Genomic DNA, 17,902 nt, shown 5'->3' on the forward strand with positions numbered 1-17,902 from the left:
TCTGTCTCACCGTATTTACGTTTAACATCATCTCATCCCCCTAATGACACTGCCACTTAAAACATTTAGTAAATATTCATGTCAATGTTCTCTGGACTTAAAAAGAGAATTAGACAGACACTCCTTCCCCTCCAAACTCTGCACACTTTAGACTTAGCAGTAAACGGTGGTAATAAATATAGCACAGAAGCCACCATCTTTTCTGCTAAAAAGAAAAAGCAGAAGCCCAAAAGTGTTCTGAGCCCACAAATGCAGAGTTTACCATATATAACTCAATGCATAAGGGACATGTAAGAGTGATATTAAAAGGGAACTAACTGAAGATAAGTTGAACACTACGTTTTCTTAAACAATAAGAGTTCCCACATGCTCTCTTGGACAATATGAACCCAGCTAGTTCCCTATAATTCCTATCTTTTTATCCAGTGAAAGATAGGGAAAAAATTCCTGATGGATTACACTTTTTCACTATTCAGGAAATGTTTTTGAGTAGGAATTATATGAAAAGCCTGCACCTACATATTGTAGGGAATACAAAATTTGGTAAAACAATCCCACTTAGAGTTTACAACTTAGTAGGAGAAACAAGAAAACAAAATATACCAGAAGACAATTTATGACAAGTGATGTATTATTTATAAAGTGTTTTGGAGCCTGTAAGAAGGAAGTAACCAATTCTAGCTAGAATGATGAGAAAAGCCTCAGAGAAGGAAGGACTTGAATTTGGGGCTGGATTCTGAAAGATGGCAAGGATTTCCAAAAGTGAAGATAGGAAGGAATTTAGGGGAAAGACACAGTACTGTCTGTGCAAAGGGGAAGAGACAAAGAAGTGTAGGGTATGTTTACAAAGTGACAAGTTCTACTTGGAAAAGCCAACAATTTAAGTAAGAAGAAGGAGAAGAAAGATGGGAAAAGTATATTTAATCCAATCCTGAAGAGCTTGGATGCCTGGCTAAAAAGTCTAAATTTTATTCAGAAAACAATCAATGAAGCTTTCGGGGAGTGAGTATTTTAAAGAAATTCAGAAATAACAACGTCCAGATGAAGACCAAAGAAGGATAAATCTGCCGGATCACAAGCTGGCCCAGTCTTGCTTCATCTTCCACCACTCCCCCGCCACCCCCTTTCCCTGCTCCTTCTACCCATCAAGCACCTCGCACCCTAGTGACACACTGGTCTTTTCAATAGGCTCTTTCACCTCTCTCTCTTCGCCTATTTGCATATGGAACGCCCTCCCAGAATGCCAAATTCCTAGGTATTTGCACGGCCCACCTCAAATGGTCTCTTCCTTTATAAAGTCTTTCTCGCTACTAAAAGCTTGGGCAATTCCTACCTTAATGCTCTTAACCTGGCACTTATCACTCTGTTAAGTGTTGCTCACACATGTAGCACACAACAAACACACACCCATACACACACACACACAACTGCAAGCTTCTTAAAGACAGGGACTGGATATTACTGATCTGTGTAATCGTAATATGTTGTAAAGCTAACGCTCAATAAAGTTGCCTTTCCCCTCCTGCCTCTGCACACCCCCCTTCCTCTGCTGGAATGTTCTTTTCCTTGTTCTTTGTCTACTCATTTTTTACCCCTCATCACAAATTTACTGCCCCAAAGCAGCCCTCCCAACCCTGAGACCAGGTCAGGGCCCTCACGGGGATATACTCCCAGCGCCATGTACCTTTTCTTCATTGCACTCATAGCGGTCATTTACTTTCACTTGTGGGATCTGATTATCTGTCTCCCCTACTGCTCTTTAAGCTCCATGAAGTCAGAATCCCTCTCTGCTTTTTGTTTACAACTGAATCTCCAGCACTTAGCATAAGATAAGCACATTAATATAAAATTAAAACTGCTAAAAGATGTGGCTGGAACCCAGAGATTTAAGAAGACTGCTCTGGAGTCATACTGCTGACTCAATAGTGTGAGATTAGGCAATTTGTCATTCTAAGAACATTTTCTTCATCTGTAAAAATGAGACCATAGTAGGAACCATCTTTCAGAGTTGTGAAAATTTAATGGACATAAAATGCTTAGCACAGTACTTGGCACATGCAAATACTCTATAAAAGTCACATGATACTATTATTATCATCCTGTGTTATTGTTATTGATGTCATGATTACTATCACTGCTACAATACAGACTGGCTGTAGCTGAAGGGTTCTCTTGTGCTGGCACAACAGAAGCCTTCATAGAGGAGAGTTCAAACAGTCGTGGGATGATCAGGAGACAGGATCAAAGGATGGCAAACTGGAGTAGCAGTAGTGGGAACTTAGCATTAGCAAGTAGCTAAAACAAAACAAATACAAACATTTATTGATCTGGAGAGGAGTTGGACCAATAGAAGAAATATAAGACTACATTCTAACTGTATTTTTAAAGTTATTCTATCCACAGTTTACTTACACAAGCCATTTTTATATTACCTTAAATGTACTTGCTATTATATTTTTGAATATAATATAGTAAATAATATTCAAAAATTTTAAAATATCTTTGGTTCATTCCATAAAACCTAAGTATTACATAATATTCATTTTTATCTTTTCAATATAAATTATGACTTCTAAAATCCTCTTTAAGCTAATTGTGAGATTCCATGGCCATTCTGCTTAAGTTTTTCAAACTAGGGTTAACAAGCCTAAGAGACTTAAACAAATGCATGTGGAGCTAAGTAAAGGGATTGCCCTTTAAGATGAAGAAATGCGGGGCCTGCCCCCATGGCTGAGTGGTTAAGTTCCTGTGCTCCACTTCGGCAGCCCAGGGTTTCGCTGGTTCAGATCCTGGACATGGACATAGCACCGCTCATCAGGCCACATTGAGGTGGCATCCCACAGGCCACAACTAGAAGGACCTGCAACTAAGATTTACAACTATGTACTGGGGGGATTGGGGGAGATAAAGCAGAAAAAAATAAAAAAAAAAAGGATTGGCAACAGTTGTTAGCTCAGGTGCCAATCTTTAAAAAAAAAAAAAAGATGAAGAAATGCTAGCAGAAATATCTATAGCACAACAGAAGAAACTTGGGCCCTTCAGAAATCTTACATTACGGTATAGGGTTTACCCCACTGAATCTGCATTTTTTTACTTATCCTGAAGAAAAAAAAAAAGAGATTGTGTGAACAATCTCTCTAAGGAAGTAAATAATTTAAACATTTCTAGATCTAGCAATATCAATTTATTTTCATTGTTAGCCTATTTTTTGAATCAGTTTGTGGTTTCAAAAGCCTTCCTCTAAGCAAATATATGCTAGATACAAACATTATCTTTAGATGACAAATGATGTAGAGTAAAACATTTCACATATACTTTCTTTCGAAATTTAGGTAAATAGTGCAAACATCAGTAAGTGTTTAGAAATGTTAAAATTACCTAACCATTCATTTCTTTTGTTCAGAACTCACTGTCCTCGCCACTGTTAGGAAAATCACTGGCAACAACCTTTAGAAAAGGTATGAAGAAATTAACCAAAGCTAAGTAAATGGAGAGAAGTGGAGAAGGACTAGATTTGACTTTGCTAATGCCTAAACAGACAGACAGACTTCTTTTTTCATAATGACAGCAATATCCAGCTGCACCAAAAATAAACTCTAAATTAATTTAGAATAAATTTTAAAGAACTCTATTATCTGCTATCAACCTCTTCTCAACTACAGTCTTCACCAAGGGGATGATACTTCTGCTAAAGACAGACCCTTTCTGCTGAGTGATTGCTTTTTCCTGGTATCTCTAGAGCTAGGGCCTCAGGCTTCCTTCCCGAAGGGGAGTGGGGGAGGGGGAAAGAAGGGGAGGAGGAGACTACAGAAAGGCCACTCAGGGCTGTAATAATTCCTGGTGGCAAATGAAATAATCATGTTAGGGCAGGGAATAATTTGGGGACAGCATAATGCTTTAATAATTTGAATAATTTCTTTTCTCTACTTACAGCTAAAAATTTAAAAATATAAATCAAAATAATAAGCTCTATTCTAAAATCTCATTCTGAAAACATTATCCCATGTCTTAGGAGATTTCCCAAAATCCACATGGATTTTGTAAATTTGGGTAATAAATATATGTTGAATACTGAATCTCATAGGAAATTCTGGATTACTTTTACCCATATTAATGATTTAATAGTGGCCAGATACTTTTAAAAGAAAAGACAGAAAGGATGGAAAAGTCAACACCTAACAAGACAATTTCCCAAACATTATTTGTTAAGATTTTCAAACATCAGAACATCTTTTAAAAAAGAAATACCCAACCCTAAACTAAAGATTATGTACTGAAACAAATGTCCATATTTACTTGGCCCTTCATATATTTCAACTATTTGAAAAATTCTTTCCCATTTATTATAAAGTTTATTTTAGGAGAAAGAAAATCCAGAATTAAATCTTTCATCAACCTTAAAGTTACAGTAACCCACATGAAAACAAGTGGCAATGTCCCAAATGGTGTTACTCCCACAAATGAGCCTTGGACTTTTGACTAACCAAGAAGATACTTAAAGCCATTTCAATTCATTTAAAAAACTACTTTTCTCCACACAAGCTAAAGAAAATTTTTGCAGGAAAAAAACCAGAGCTATAAAACAGAAAACACTTAACTTTTCATCTTTTAATATCAAATTTTGTTAGCAAAAAGAAAAGCAAGTAGTACACAAAAAAACCTAGTAGCAACTTTTTATAAGTAGGTTCTTGTTTGTTAACTTTTTAAACTTACAATGACACTAAGATACTACATGGATTATTTCAACAATAAATGTGAGTACTAGGTTCAAATACTTCGTCATAGATTGCTGGTGTTTTATGCATACCTTGCAATCCAAATGGTAAGTGGAGGACAGCAGATTTGAAAGATTTAGTATCCTAAACCTTTCTCAAAAGCAAAATTGTAGTGACAATTTAAACATTAAATAAAATAGCAATAAATATTTAAAAGTTAATTAATTAACTAAACAGAAGTTGAAATACTTAACTGTAAAGCACACGCAAAATAAATCACGTACTATAAATTCTAACGTAAATGAAAGCATGGACCAGCACATTAATTACAGACTTCATATCAGATCCTAGTTATTGAAAAGCTGATAACCCACTGCTATTAAGAAACTTAAGCAGCTTTTCTATATAACTCAATAAATTTTTCATATTTTCAAATCTAATTAGCCAAGTTATCTTGGATTAATGGCAAAATCATAGGATTAAATATTACTGCCCTTTAGGAACTACAAAACTATGAAAAAGAAACAATGCTTTTTTATGTAACAATAGTCTGGAACATTTTATTGAAATATAATATTTTAAATAAAAATGCATCCTAGATTTTAGAATGGTATCCTTCTTAGAAGTCTTTTAAAAGTACTTACTTGCATGGAAATATCATGTGGCAAAGAAATTATATTTTAAAAATCATTGAGAGGATACTTCTTTTAAAAGTACCATTGTTTCAAATATTTTACTTAGCATTTGGTGACAGTTATATTGTTTACTAAAATAGAATTTAAATGTTTGGAAAAATAGCTTAAGAACAAATTAAAATAAGCTTAAAGATTAAATATTTAATGGTTCATAACTAAATTATAATATCATGACTAAACCACCAAATTAGAACTAAACATCAACATTTATCCTCATGTTACCTAAGTTCATAATGAAATTAGTCTATTGATATAAACATTCTAAGAGCTGGATAGCATTTTCTCCCAAACTTCTAGCTACCCTGCTTATTACTATTGAGAGGTGAGACAGAAGAACAAGAAGAAATATACCCAATTAATTCCTTCTTACACTTACATGCAGTCCTATAACACATTTCTTTTTTTTCCCTACCAGCAACTTTTCCTTGCTAAAATCATCTCAACCACCACACCTACTTTCTTTACACTGTGAGTTCTGAGAAAAAAGCGACAGTTCAGAAACCTCAAATGATGCTAAAAGATAACAGATGGAAAAGTAAGTAGACTAAGAAACTAGAAGATGTAGATAAAAAGAACAGTATATTTTAAATCTATTTAGTAACCTTTTTTGGCTTCCATAAAAACAACAGCATGGATGTAAAATAAGGTACAGTTGTTCAAAACAAATATTTTAATGCATAAAACACATCAATTAAATAAGAGGCACATTTCAATAAATATTTCATATAAACATAAAACTTTGATATTCATTTTGAGATTCACTTCAACCCTATCTGTAACTAACTAAAAGGGAAGTCACATGACTTACACAATGAAAGAGAAAGAACAGTTTTCTTTCCTTTCCTTTCTACAGGAAGAAACAAAAGCTGGTATTAGCTATCCAAGGCCAATGGGTGGGGCCTGCAAGCCAAAAAGCTGTAATGGATTGAGGTTAATCTTAATGGGGGCCCACTTTAACCTTCTGAAAGCATCAAAAATGTGAAAACTGCAACCAGTACTTACATAAAATAACAAGCATTTAATGTAAGTTAGGTTTTACAACTAGAAAATTCTACAGGGGCATAATTCAGTTTATAAACAATGTTGCTGCTTTTGTTGGGGTAAAATCATCTAACTGATTCCCTACACAGATACACACACCATCCCCCACTGGCACACAGATACTTCACAAGCTTCTTGAATAAATAGGAGTATCCAATGTCCAGGGTGATGGGTGGTCCTGAGGTCCTGAACCAGAGCTGTATACTTTTAAGGGATGCTGAGATAAGAACAAAGTGTTTTGTGTTTGTTTAAACCTCGGTCTACATTTAAAGTCTTTACACCATTATTGATACAGTTCATAAACTTGTGCTATAATTGATTCAGGCAAGTTTTAAGTGTCAGTGTAAATGCTAGAAATTAAGCACATCAAAACAAAATACTTTGGGGCTTTTTACAGATCTGACTCAAATTAGCTAACTCAATTTACTTAAAAGTAATCACTACATTTCAAAGGTGTAAAATCTCAACCTGAGATAGAATATCATATCACCACACTTTCACTACCAACAGGGATGCTTTCATAATATCTTATGAAATAACGTGTTGAAATAAAATTATATGCATCAAATAAGGTGCAATGCAATAAAAAAACTTCTAAAAAATAGCGAAATTAACCCACGTGGAGTCACAATCAAGCATCAACTATTATGCCCATTTTCATACTCCAGGCTTTATTATAAGTCTAATATAAAGAGATTTTTTGCAGCGCAGAAAAGCAGGATTTACAAGTGGCCCAAGGAAAAGATAAGCGATGAATAGTTCTGACCCCGGCTTCTCTAGCTTGATCAAGTGGGTCTGCAACCTGAGCCAAAGGGCGCAAATTCCTCACCATTCAAAATTCTTCAATGGCATGGGGGAGGAAACAGTGAAAGGGGCGAACACGCAAATCCAACTGTCCTGAGATTCAACTAAAAATTTTAATTAGAGAGCTTAAAAAATGAGGTCAGTACTGTGATTAAATTTCTGACTCATAGTTTAACCAATCCTAAAAAGAGAACCGGTTTTTCTCCTGTTAAAATTGAAAAATACTCATTCATTTATCTCTTTAAATGTGTGGCTTACACTGAACTGTGTTAGGTATGTGTGTCTCTAATATCATTTAATCTATTTAAAGGAGTTGCTGAAAAGTGGAATTAGTTTCCAAGCACCAGTGTTTCCATATTGTAAGCAAAATTACGTGTTATTATAATCATACCTTGGAAAAAAGTTGATAATATTTATTCCAAGCTTCACAATACATCAATGATCTAGTAAGTATTTAAAGTGACAGATATAAGCTGTGTTGTCAGACTTCTGTTACAGACTGAACTAAAGACAAAGCGATTCATTTGAATTGAAAAATGTTAAGATAAAAGAATTTAGGCATTATAATATCTGGGAACATTCCAGCTGCTATCAGTAATGGCCTAGGGAATTGCTTACAAAGCTTAAGGAAAGAAATAGTCATGAACAACAAATCATGGCCAAAGCAAAATTAATTTGAAATTTACATAGAGTCTTATACAGCACAGAGTGAACAAAAATCTTAAGAGTTATCAGCAAGTTAGATTTACAAGATTTTGAAATAGAGGCCAACTTCAAGATTAACAAAAGTAATAAATTTAAGTGGGTTTTGATTTTAAAAAGTGGACTGTTATAACAAAAAGTTAAAGCAGCTGGTACAAATTAAGTGTATTTTTAATAGCAAAATAAAATAATATGATTCTAAATATTGGTAAAGATAGTTTCTACGCATGAAATCTGAAAACTATGTATTTTAAGACTGATGAGAAATCATTATACGTAGCTCAAAATTTTAAAACAAATTTATTTTTTCATCATAGTTATCCCCAAATTAAATGGGTAGAGTCTATATAATTAGATTTTGTAAAAAGAAAGTGAATAGTACATGGGAAAAAATGATCCTTTGCTTTTATACCTTGTATGAAAAGAATGAGAATTAATTGAAAAAATATTATTAAAAAGTTTGCTAAAAGAAACAAAATAGAAAGAATTTATAGCAAGCTGGAGAGCAGACTCTTAAATCTATCATCAACATTGCTTTACACTTAGTATGTGATCAATTAAAAGAAACACTTGGATAAATTATGGAACCAGAAATTTTTCTAGAGTAAACCATTTCTTTAAAAGTTAATACTTTTATATGACAATAAGCCATCTTGTCGATTTACACCTCTAAGAATGTTTACACAAAAACTCAGTTGAGAAAGACATTAAATTTCTGACAAGAAATATGAATAACAATAACCCTAATTATGGCCTTTAGGTAAGCAGTCAGTTTATATTGTATGAAAAAGAGCTATAAGGATAAATGAAATTAAGGCTGAAGATTAGTGAAATGCACACTAGTTAATCTCACTTTTATAAGCATAGAAACTACTGGTGATGAGGTAATCTTCAAGCAGAAACAGCTAAAGACAAACAAACAAAAAACATGAAAATAAGTGTGGATTCTATTTGATAAAGGATACTGGATTGTAGCTGACGTCTAACCAGACAAAGTTAGAAGGAACCAGGTCAATAAACCAGTTAATATGACATATCAACAATCATATAGGACAAGTGAGCCTCCTTTCGTCAAGGGTGACTACAAATGGACACACAGGAACTTTTTGAGGTGAGGAAATATTCTGTATCATGACTGTAGTGGTGGTTACATAGGTTGTCAAAACTCATCTAATTGCATACTTAAATATGGGGAATTTTATTCTATATAAATTATACCCCAATAAAACTGACAAGGCAAAAAACAAATGGCATGAGCTCACTACCTTTTAAAAATTCTGACAACGTATATAGTGAAAGCATCAATAAAAATATAGTGCTTGAAATACAGGTTATAACTAAAATCTGGGATTGCCACAATTTTTAAATTTTTTCATGTATACTACCTCAACTTACCCTTACCCTAACCCTCAAAAATAGGGAGAAAAGATATTATTGACCACATTTTACCCATAGAACAGCAAGGCTCCGAGTAAGCGACTAGCCAAAAGTAAGAAACCCATCAACTGGCAGAGCCAAACCTAAACCTCCATTTCTGATGTTTTCTCCTTCACTCTATCACACTTCTTCTCCTTTGCAATTATAACCACATACAACAAACATCCTTGAGTGCTTATTATCTCCCAAGTTCTGTGTTAAATGCTTTACATGTGCAATAACATTTAATCCTCATAATAATCCTATACAAATGTGTACTTTTTGTCCCCCCCTCTATAAGAACACTGAGACACTGATGAGGTAACATACTTCCCCTACAGACATATAATAAACTGGAATTTGAATACTCATAAGAATTAAATAATTGTTAATAGAGCAAAAGGTATTAACTTGTCACAGCAGGTCTATTTAAGACAATATTTTTTTCCTTAGCTTATACTGAAGAATACACAAACGGGATATGCACACCTGAATACACATGTAACACCTCATGACACAACTAACTATTAAAACAAAAATATCTATATAACAAAATTATTTCCAAGTCTCAGTTTATATCCTGGAATTTTAAACAATATTAAATAATATTCTATACCATAACATTATGGTAGTTCACCTGTAGTTCACCATAATGGAAATTAAGCTATTAATATTACACAACACATTTTGCCCAATTTTAAAGAGAGCACATAAAACAAGATATCAATTTAATTTTCCACCATAAATACATGCCACTGAAAGTCACTTATCCATGATTTTATTGTGGTAAAGATTAGTTTACATTTTAGTTTATTTATTCAACACATATTTGCTAGGCAATTTATAGAACAGTATCTCTACTCTTCACAATGACCAGAAAAGTTAGGTATTATCACTCCAGTTTGCAGCTGATTATAAAAAGAAATACAAGATTAAATCTCTCAATTATCTGTAAATCTTATTTTAGACAGTATTTCCAAATTGTCAAATATTTAGATATGGGGGGGAGATCAGATAATCTTCCAATTTGTTGCTAGATAAAAGACAAAATTAATCCTGATGTATCAAAATGCAACATAACAAACACTTTCATGACTCATTTCACAGAGTACTCATTAAAAGATCATTTCTAAATGTACCCCAGTGATCTGCAAAGTATTTTCCTGAATATATTACTGTTATCAACTTTTCTGATATTAAAAGATGTTATAATCAAATTATTTTAGAGAGGAATACAAATCATTGAAGTGTCTTCTGGACTGTATATGTTAACGTCATAAGCCACAGTAACCATATATTGAACAAGCTGATCTTCCTGTTACTTATAAAATTCAGTGAGAAATATCTCAAGGTACAAGAATTGACAATAATAAAGTAACTTATTTCATATTTAGTTCCAAATCAAGTGCATAGAATATCACATTTAAAGTAATACATTTCCAGTTTAATTAATCAGAAATATCCTCACTTTATTTGTTTAGGTTATTCTTGGTTTAGAAATAAAAATACAGTACACCATATTCTTAACTAGCAACTTTTAAGTTAACCACAGTACCAAAAGAACTGCTCAGTTAAGATATGCAAAACTATCTGCAATATTTACATAATTTCTGAACAGAAAGAATTCAAACAAATTCAAATAGTAAGGGTTCCTTGCTGCTCAAAAGCAACAAAATTTACAACTGAAGACACTTTTTAATCTACCATGTTTAGTGCAGGTAACAAAAGAAGTTGCTGAATTCTTATGAAACCCAAGAACTCCAAGATGAGTTAAAGACATTATGCTGAATACTTTCAAGTGGTTTGTCACTTACATGCTTGTTTTAAAAACAGTTCTTTGATTTATTGCCTTGTTTGTTGTGAGTGGTTTTTAAAAAAGAAGAATCAAAAATAAAGAAGAAAATATTTGAATTATACCAACAATCTTTAAAAGAAGGAGGAAAGACTATGTCCTAAATATGTACCCAATTCACATTTCATATTTAAATTGAACGAGAAGCTCTCTTTAGAAGTACACAAAAAAAGAGTCTTGAAACTGGACCAGCATTTGAAAATCAGAAGAAAAGTATCCAATATCTTTTAAGACAATTAAAGTCTGATTTTTGATTTTTAAATGCCTTTAAGTGGGACTTTATGATTAACCAGCTTTAAAGCATTTCATTTAGTACTCTTCTGAATTGGTCCACTGGGCAAATCATCTTGAAAATTTGGTAGCTTTGGAAAGATTTTTAAAATATTAAAATGCATAACTCACTAACGTTATATGATCACATTTTTAAATTTCCAAGATTTCTCTGTCTAATTTTTTTTGAAAATGACATTTTCAATAGACCCAATAATAATAATAATCACATCAATTCTGCATGTGAAAAATGTTTTCATGCTAAACTATGAGAAAAGTAAACGTGCCTAATAAATTGGTGATGAAATATTATGAAAAGCCCTTAAACATGAACACATTGGAGTAAATTTATATCCATAAATTGTGTAATTAATTTTGAAAAAACTGAGACATGAACTCCATGCTACAGCAATTGAACTGTATATAATACTTAAAATTTTCATATATTTAAATATTAGTCATCTCCAAATGTTTTCATATCCTTTACATTATTAATAAAATTGCTTTGAACTTATTTCAGTTACAATATTTATTCTTATTTCTTTTATTTCCATTACTTTTTGAGATGTTTTCCAAACAAACTAATAAAAGGAACATAAAGTATATAAAATATTTTAATATGGACACTTGTATTCTCCATAAAGATGAAACTATAAATCAGAAATAAAGAGCATAAGAAAAACATATCAATACTTGAAAGGTAAATGAAGACTTCAAAACCAAATTATTAATAAATATTTGAGCTCACTTAGTAATGGTTGCAAAATTGCAGTAATTTTGAAAGTACTCTTTCCCTTTAGAAAAAAAATTCTTACATAAATTGTGAAGTAAATGAAATATATTTATGCTTAAAATCCTTTGTACCATATTTGATGGCAAAGAATTCCAAATATGTAACCCAAGTGAAGAAAATACTATTATGCAAATGAGCTGAATAAAGGGCAATAAGGAGAATGGATTCTATCCCCCGGCTGAACAAAATAAAGTTCAAATTGATCACTTTATCTTATTAGGTGAGATAATGACTTTGGAAACAAATGTCAAAAACTTATATGATAAACATCAACAGGTAGTTATTGGGTAACATTGCCTTTCTCCAAAAAAGATCTAATATTTAATTACCATGTGATTCATCTAAAGTACCACCAAATATTTAAGTCCTGTTAAAAGCTTACAATATTTCAAAAAGTTGCCAGAGATCTTTCCAGGCAATTTAAACATGTTATCCCACAAACTAACTGTGGATGAAAATTTTTTTAAGTTATTAATAACAATAAACTAGGGTAGGAGTATTAATTATCAGTACTTACAGAATAATTGTATTCTAATTGACGAGATCATCTTAGTAAGAACTCAGACTGACATATCTGTATTAACCATGTGTATGCCTTCTTCCATTGAGAAACAAATCTCTGTGTTTTATATTGGATTCCTAAGAAATTACTACAAATTTATCCTATATACAAACTAAATCATCATCAAAATTTTCAAATTTTAAATATTAAATATCTAAGGAACACCTTATCAAGAATATCAAGAACAGTGAGCTGACAACATTCACAGTATAATATTTAAACATTTTTGTTAAGTTTTTAAAAATAAAATATTATTGAACGCTATCAATGTTTCGGTATTAACGTGTCAGAATACATATAGTCATTAACAATCCATAAAAATATGGTTATTTAAATCACAAGTGAACATTAGGAAGTCAAAGGAAGCCTGTCATTTTAAACCACCAATGGTCCCACACCATCCTCAAAGAGCAGAATCTCACTGCATTTATCAACGAGTCTAAAGAGAGGGAAAGCACACCACCTAAGGCAGGCGTTTATTTTGGAGGAGTTAGTGACATTACAGAAACTAGAACAAAGTCTGAATGTATTACTGCCAACAGATCTTAAATAGAACCATGTAACTATGTACAGCTCTATTTTAAAAACACACACACACATCTTCTCTTCATTTCATTGCAACTGAATTTTTTTTGATGCTCATTTCTTTGCAGTCAATATTTTTAAAACAGAAAAAAATATCCTGGGTACCTTGGCATGAATTTTTAAATATTATTTTAAAGAAACCAAAATTATTTAGTTTTTTATTTCCCCAAATATATACTATTGAAAACGTGTTTCAGAATAATTTCAAAAAAATCAATGGCACATGTACTTCTGAACACTCAAAAAAAAACCCCACTATTTCATATATTTAAAATAACAACTAGATATTAGTCCAGTTGAACATTTAAAATTCCTAGTTATCTACAATGCCTATTCTTTAATAACAAAATAGCATATAGACACAATGGGGAAAAAATCTAATTTACAATTACACACAAAACCTAGTATGCTTTCAAAATGCTCATACAGTAAAAATGGCAGCTAAAATAATAAAAATGTTGTAAAAGCTTTTACAAAATGGTCCTGAATTGCAACCTGATTGTGTTAAGTGATGCTCACATGATACCTGCACACATCATTCATGACCATCTAATTGTTACTTGTAGTTGCTTAGCTAAAATCCATAGGATTCTTCCCTTCTTCAAAACAATTATTCATATGATTTATATGCAATTTATATAGTCCCAATATAAGACAGAAACCCCTTTACCTAGGCATCAAAGTCAAGAAACAAAAAAATAAAGCAACTGATACCTAAGTGATTTTTCCCTGAAAAAGACTGAGACATACTTCAAAAAACAAATACATACTATAACTATCAAAAAAATCCCCTAAAATGTCACTTTCTAATTTTAAAGATTATCACTGCCCTGTTTTTTTACATCACAAAAATGCTAATATTTAAGTTTTATTGACTTTTTACATACTTCTTCCTAAGAATGTATCTTGACATAGTCTTCTCAACAATACAAACATATATATTTTCAGAAAATTTTTATCCCATACATCATTTTAATGCTGTTCTTTTAGTAAATAGAAGATATGTAACAGAAGATTAAAGCAAGTCTAATATTAATTAATGTTTGTACTCTAGAAAGTGTTTGTTATCTATAAATAAAACTTTTCCAGCAATACACTATTTCTTAATTCAGTGGACATAGGAATATTTATCAACATATAACCATTAAATAGCTTAAATTTAGATGTCTTGTGGTTCTAGAATTAATACTGGTTAACAAAATGTTTAATATTTGAATATATTAAAAGGTAAACATAGAAAACCAAATTATAACAAGGTGTGATCAGACAAAGAAGAAAAGGGCTATTTTTTTTCATTCATCTATAAAACAAATTTATGAGATCGTAAAGAACAATTTAACAACCTAAAGAAGGTTCAAAGGGGGGAAAGCCAGAGCCTGAGAGAAAATGGATTTGTCAAAGATTTCAGTTGTTCTGTTTAGGGAGGAAAAAAGCAGAAAATGTGGCTTCATTTTGCAATATAAAGTAGGAGGCATAAAATCCAGTAGCCTGTCTGTGGACTTCTATTTACGTATTTAAACCTGTTTCAATTCACAGATTATGCTGATCCTTCCACGTGTAAACAGCCAATAATGATGGCCAGGCCTTTAGGAAAGGAAAACACACACCACACAGCAAGGTCAGGAAGCTACCAAGCACCACAGGACAACAGATCAAAACAGAATGGTTTCATGTGTTTCTACTGTTTATATACTTAATTGGAAGATGATATTCCTTAGGGGGGAAAGGAGGTTGTAAATATTACCAGGAACATACAACATGGTATCAAATAAAGTATATAATCTTCAGGCAAATATACTAAGTATTTCCTACACGTATCTGCGTCAGTCAACCTGCAGTAGTGATAGCCATTCACTCCATTCTTTTTAACTCAGATGTCAAACCAAAACAAACTTTAGTCTTAAATCCTTTTACTCTTACCTAAGAATTTATTACAGAGAATTTATATTTCTTTAACTTCTTTTGATGAAATAATCAAGTGTGCAAACTGTAAATATCTTTTTCACTACAAAGAGATTAAGCAATAGAGGAGTGAAAGGGGAAGAGGTATTAATATGCTTGTTTCTGGGTAAAATTTTGAAAATGAGAAGCAATGACATTATGTTCTGTATTTAAGCATCTTAAAAAATTACAACACAATATAAGCAATGGTGGAAATTTACCCCAAGTAGCAGAGTAACACATTTTAAACACACAAACTAGAGCCGCCTCTGGCCACATGTTTTTTTGAGTTCAGTCTCTTAAAGAGACAGTATCCTTGGACCTATGCCCTACAGGGGCATATTTCTAAAATGTTTGATTACCAAGCATCCTTTCTTGCATTTCTTCAAATCCATACTAGGCCAACAGTGTTCTTTTTTTTTTTTTACTGTGAAATCAAATTATTTTGATTTGAATCTACAAATGACTACCAGGCAGGCAGAGATGAAATAATAGCTGAAGCTACTGTGACTAGAGACGTCTAAAATAAGGGGACTTACAGAGTTCTTACAACAGCAAATTGGTGTTTTGTGGGTTTTTTTTTTTTTTTAACTTAAAATGATCACTGTTTCTTCATTCATCTTCCCACTCATTCACCAGGCTTACGGGACAGAGTACATTGTAACCGACAACACCGGAAGCTACACTACCGCAATTTCGCTGTGCGAAATTGCTGTCGAATGAAGAGCGGAACTTGCTAATAAAGTCACCCAGCACCCAAGCAGTGAAATTTCAAAGATTTCATTTGTTTAGGAAAAGATACCTGGAAAAAGATACCTAGGAACGGGCCCATACACGTACCCTGAAATCTGGATTAACTTGTGATTGTAAGGAAAATTTTGTCTTTCAATCTACCTAAGAACACACTATTCTAGGTCCATTGACAAAAGTGATCAGCTCCTCCACATGGAAAAAGGTGAAGAGGCGGAAAAAAAAAGTTTGGCTTACTTGGTGTACAAATACATCGACTGGAATATCCAAGGGTCTTCCCTCTCGGCTTATCATGGAGATGAATCCAAATCCCATTCGCACATTGAACCATTTACAGTGGCCAGTTCCGTGCAAAACCTGGGATTCCTCCTCTGCCTGCTCCGCCAGCTTCCCGGGCTCTTCGCCACCACCTTTGCTTGCCCCGCCTGAGTAGAACAGGACAAAAAAAGTCAGTTAGTTCGTATTCCTATACTGTTCACTGAAAGAGAAAAAAACTCCTTGGGGGGGTGGGGGAGAGGAAATAGAAAAAAAACGCTACTAAACGGTGGATTCCTTCTTCTCTTCCACAGAAAATATTTAAAACATTAAAATATTAAAGGGTTAAAAGGGAAAGCGGGGGAGGGGGAAGCCACACTGTTCTATCGATCACAGTAACTTCCACGTTTCTGTACATACGTGTACTTTTTCACTTAACTCCGCTTTTCAGCCACATATTACAGTACAGCATGCGATACTTTACTTGCATATTGCTGATTTAACACTGATCCCATTTACAAAGAGAATTTTTCAGCGAAACTATTCTCTCCGGCGGGCACGAGGAGGAAAGAGAAACCGTGAAGATGGTTAGAACTAGTAATGCACATGCGGCAGCAGTGAATCCAGGGTTATTTGCAATGTACATTCCCCTCCCCCCCAATAACTTTCAATTAAAGTTGGGGTGGAATGGGGGAGGGGGCAGGTGTATAAAAGTTTTCTTGGGCTCACTAACTGAAACTGCGCTTAATCACACTCAAACAATTCAAACAATAGCCCCCTGAAAGCTTTTCAAGTTGTGAATCAGTGTGGGCGGTACAAAACATTTTTGGAGATCTATAACAATAGGTTGCAGAAAGCCCCATAGCGCGATGGGGGGTGGGGGGGATGCCCAGTATTGGGGTAAAAGGGGAAGGGGGGACGGGCAAAGAAGGGTGAGAGAGAGGGAGAAGGGAGAGAAAGGAAGAGAGAAAATCACAGTAAAACAATAGAAAAGAAAATTAACCTTCGGCCATGTTGCCCCACGGGCCCTCTGCTCCAAACTCGTGAGATGAAAACTTTCCCTTTGGAACGGAGTGATCTTCTGCATCAATCTAACATCTTGATTTTGTGCGATCACAAATTTAGCTCGCATGGTCTAATGTGCTTTCCCTCTTTTGATTTTTTTCTCTTCTCTCTCCAGTTTCTGGCCCCCTGAGCACACGTGACTTTGTCAATTACATGCTTTCTTGCTACTAATTTCACCTCGGATCCTTAAGGGGCTGGCGAGAGGAAGAGATAACCAATCGCCATTTCATCTATGCTGACATCAAAATAATTTATGAATGAACACGAAAAACTCAAACATGTTATCTTAAAGACAATTTGGGACGCTTCTTTACGATAAATCAGAATGCTGATTTTGTGCTTTTATTTAAACACAATGGAAGGTCCTTGTGAATCGTCGATTTAGAAAAACGGCACAGTCATATATGTGCACACGCGTGCCTTACACACAAGCCTGTCTAAGTAATCTCATTTAGG

The 17,902-nt window shown here is 33.4% G+C and overlaps 1 protein-coding gene across 1 annotated transcript in view; it reads right to left on the reverse strand.

Moving 5' to 3' along the window:
• Positions 1–17,394, reverse strand: part of LIN28B (lin-28 homolog B) — a 120,512-nt gene extending 103,118 nt beyond the window's left edge. The window contains exons 1-2 of the mRNA XM_046674774.1: positions 17,385–17,394; positions 16,364–16,551 (exon numbers count right to left, since the gene is read on the reverse strand). Coding sequence (XP_046530730.1) covers positions 16,364–16,551; positions 17,385–17,394 — 198 coding nt within the window. The remainder of the gene's footprint in view (positions 1–16,363; positions 16,552–17,384) is intronic.
• Positions 17,395–17,902: the final 508 nt, after the last annotated feature.

This window comes from Equus quagga, chromosome 11, assembly GCF_021613505.1.
Source record: "Equus quagga isolate Etosha38 chromosome 11, UCLA_HA_Equagga_1.0, whole genome shotgun sequence".
Classification (NCBI taxonomy): domain Eukaryota; kingdom Metazoa; phylum Chordata; class Mammalia; order Perissodactyla; family Equidae; genus Equus; species Equus quagga.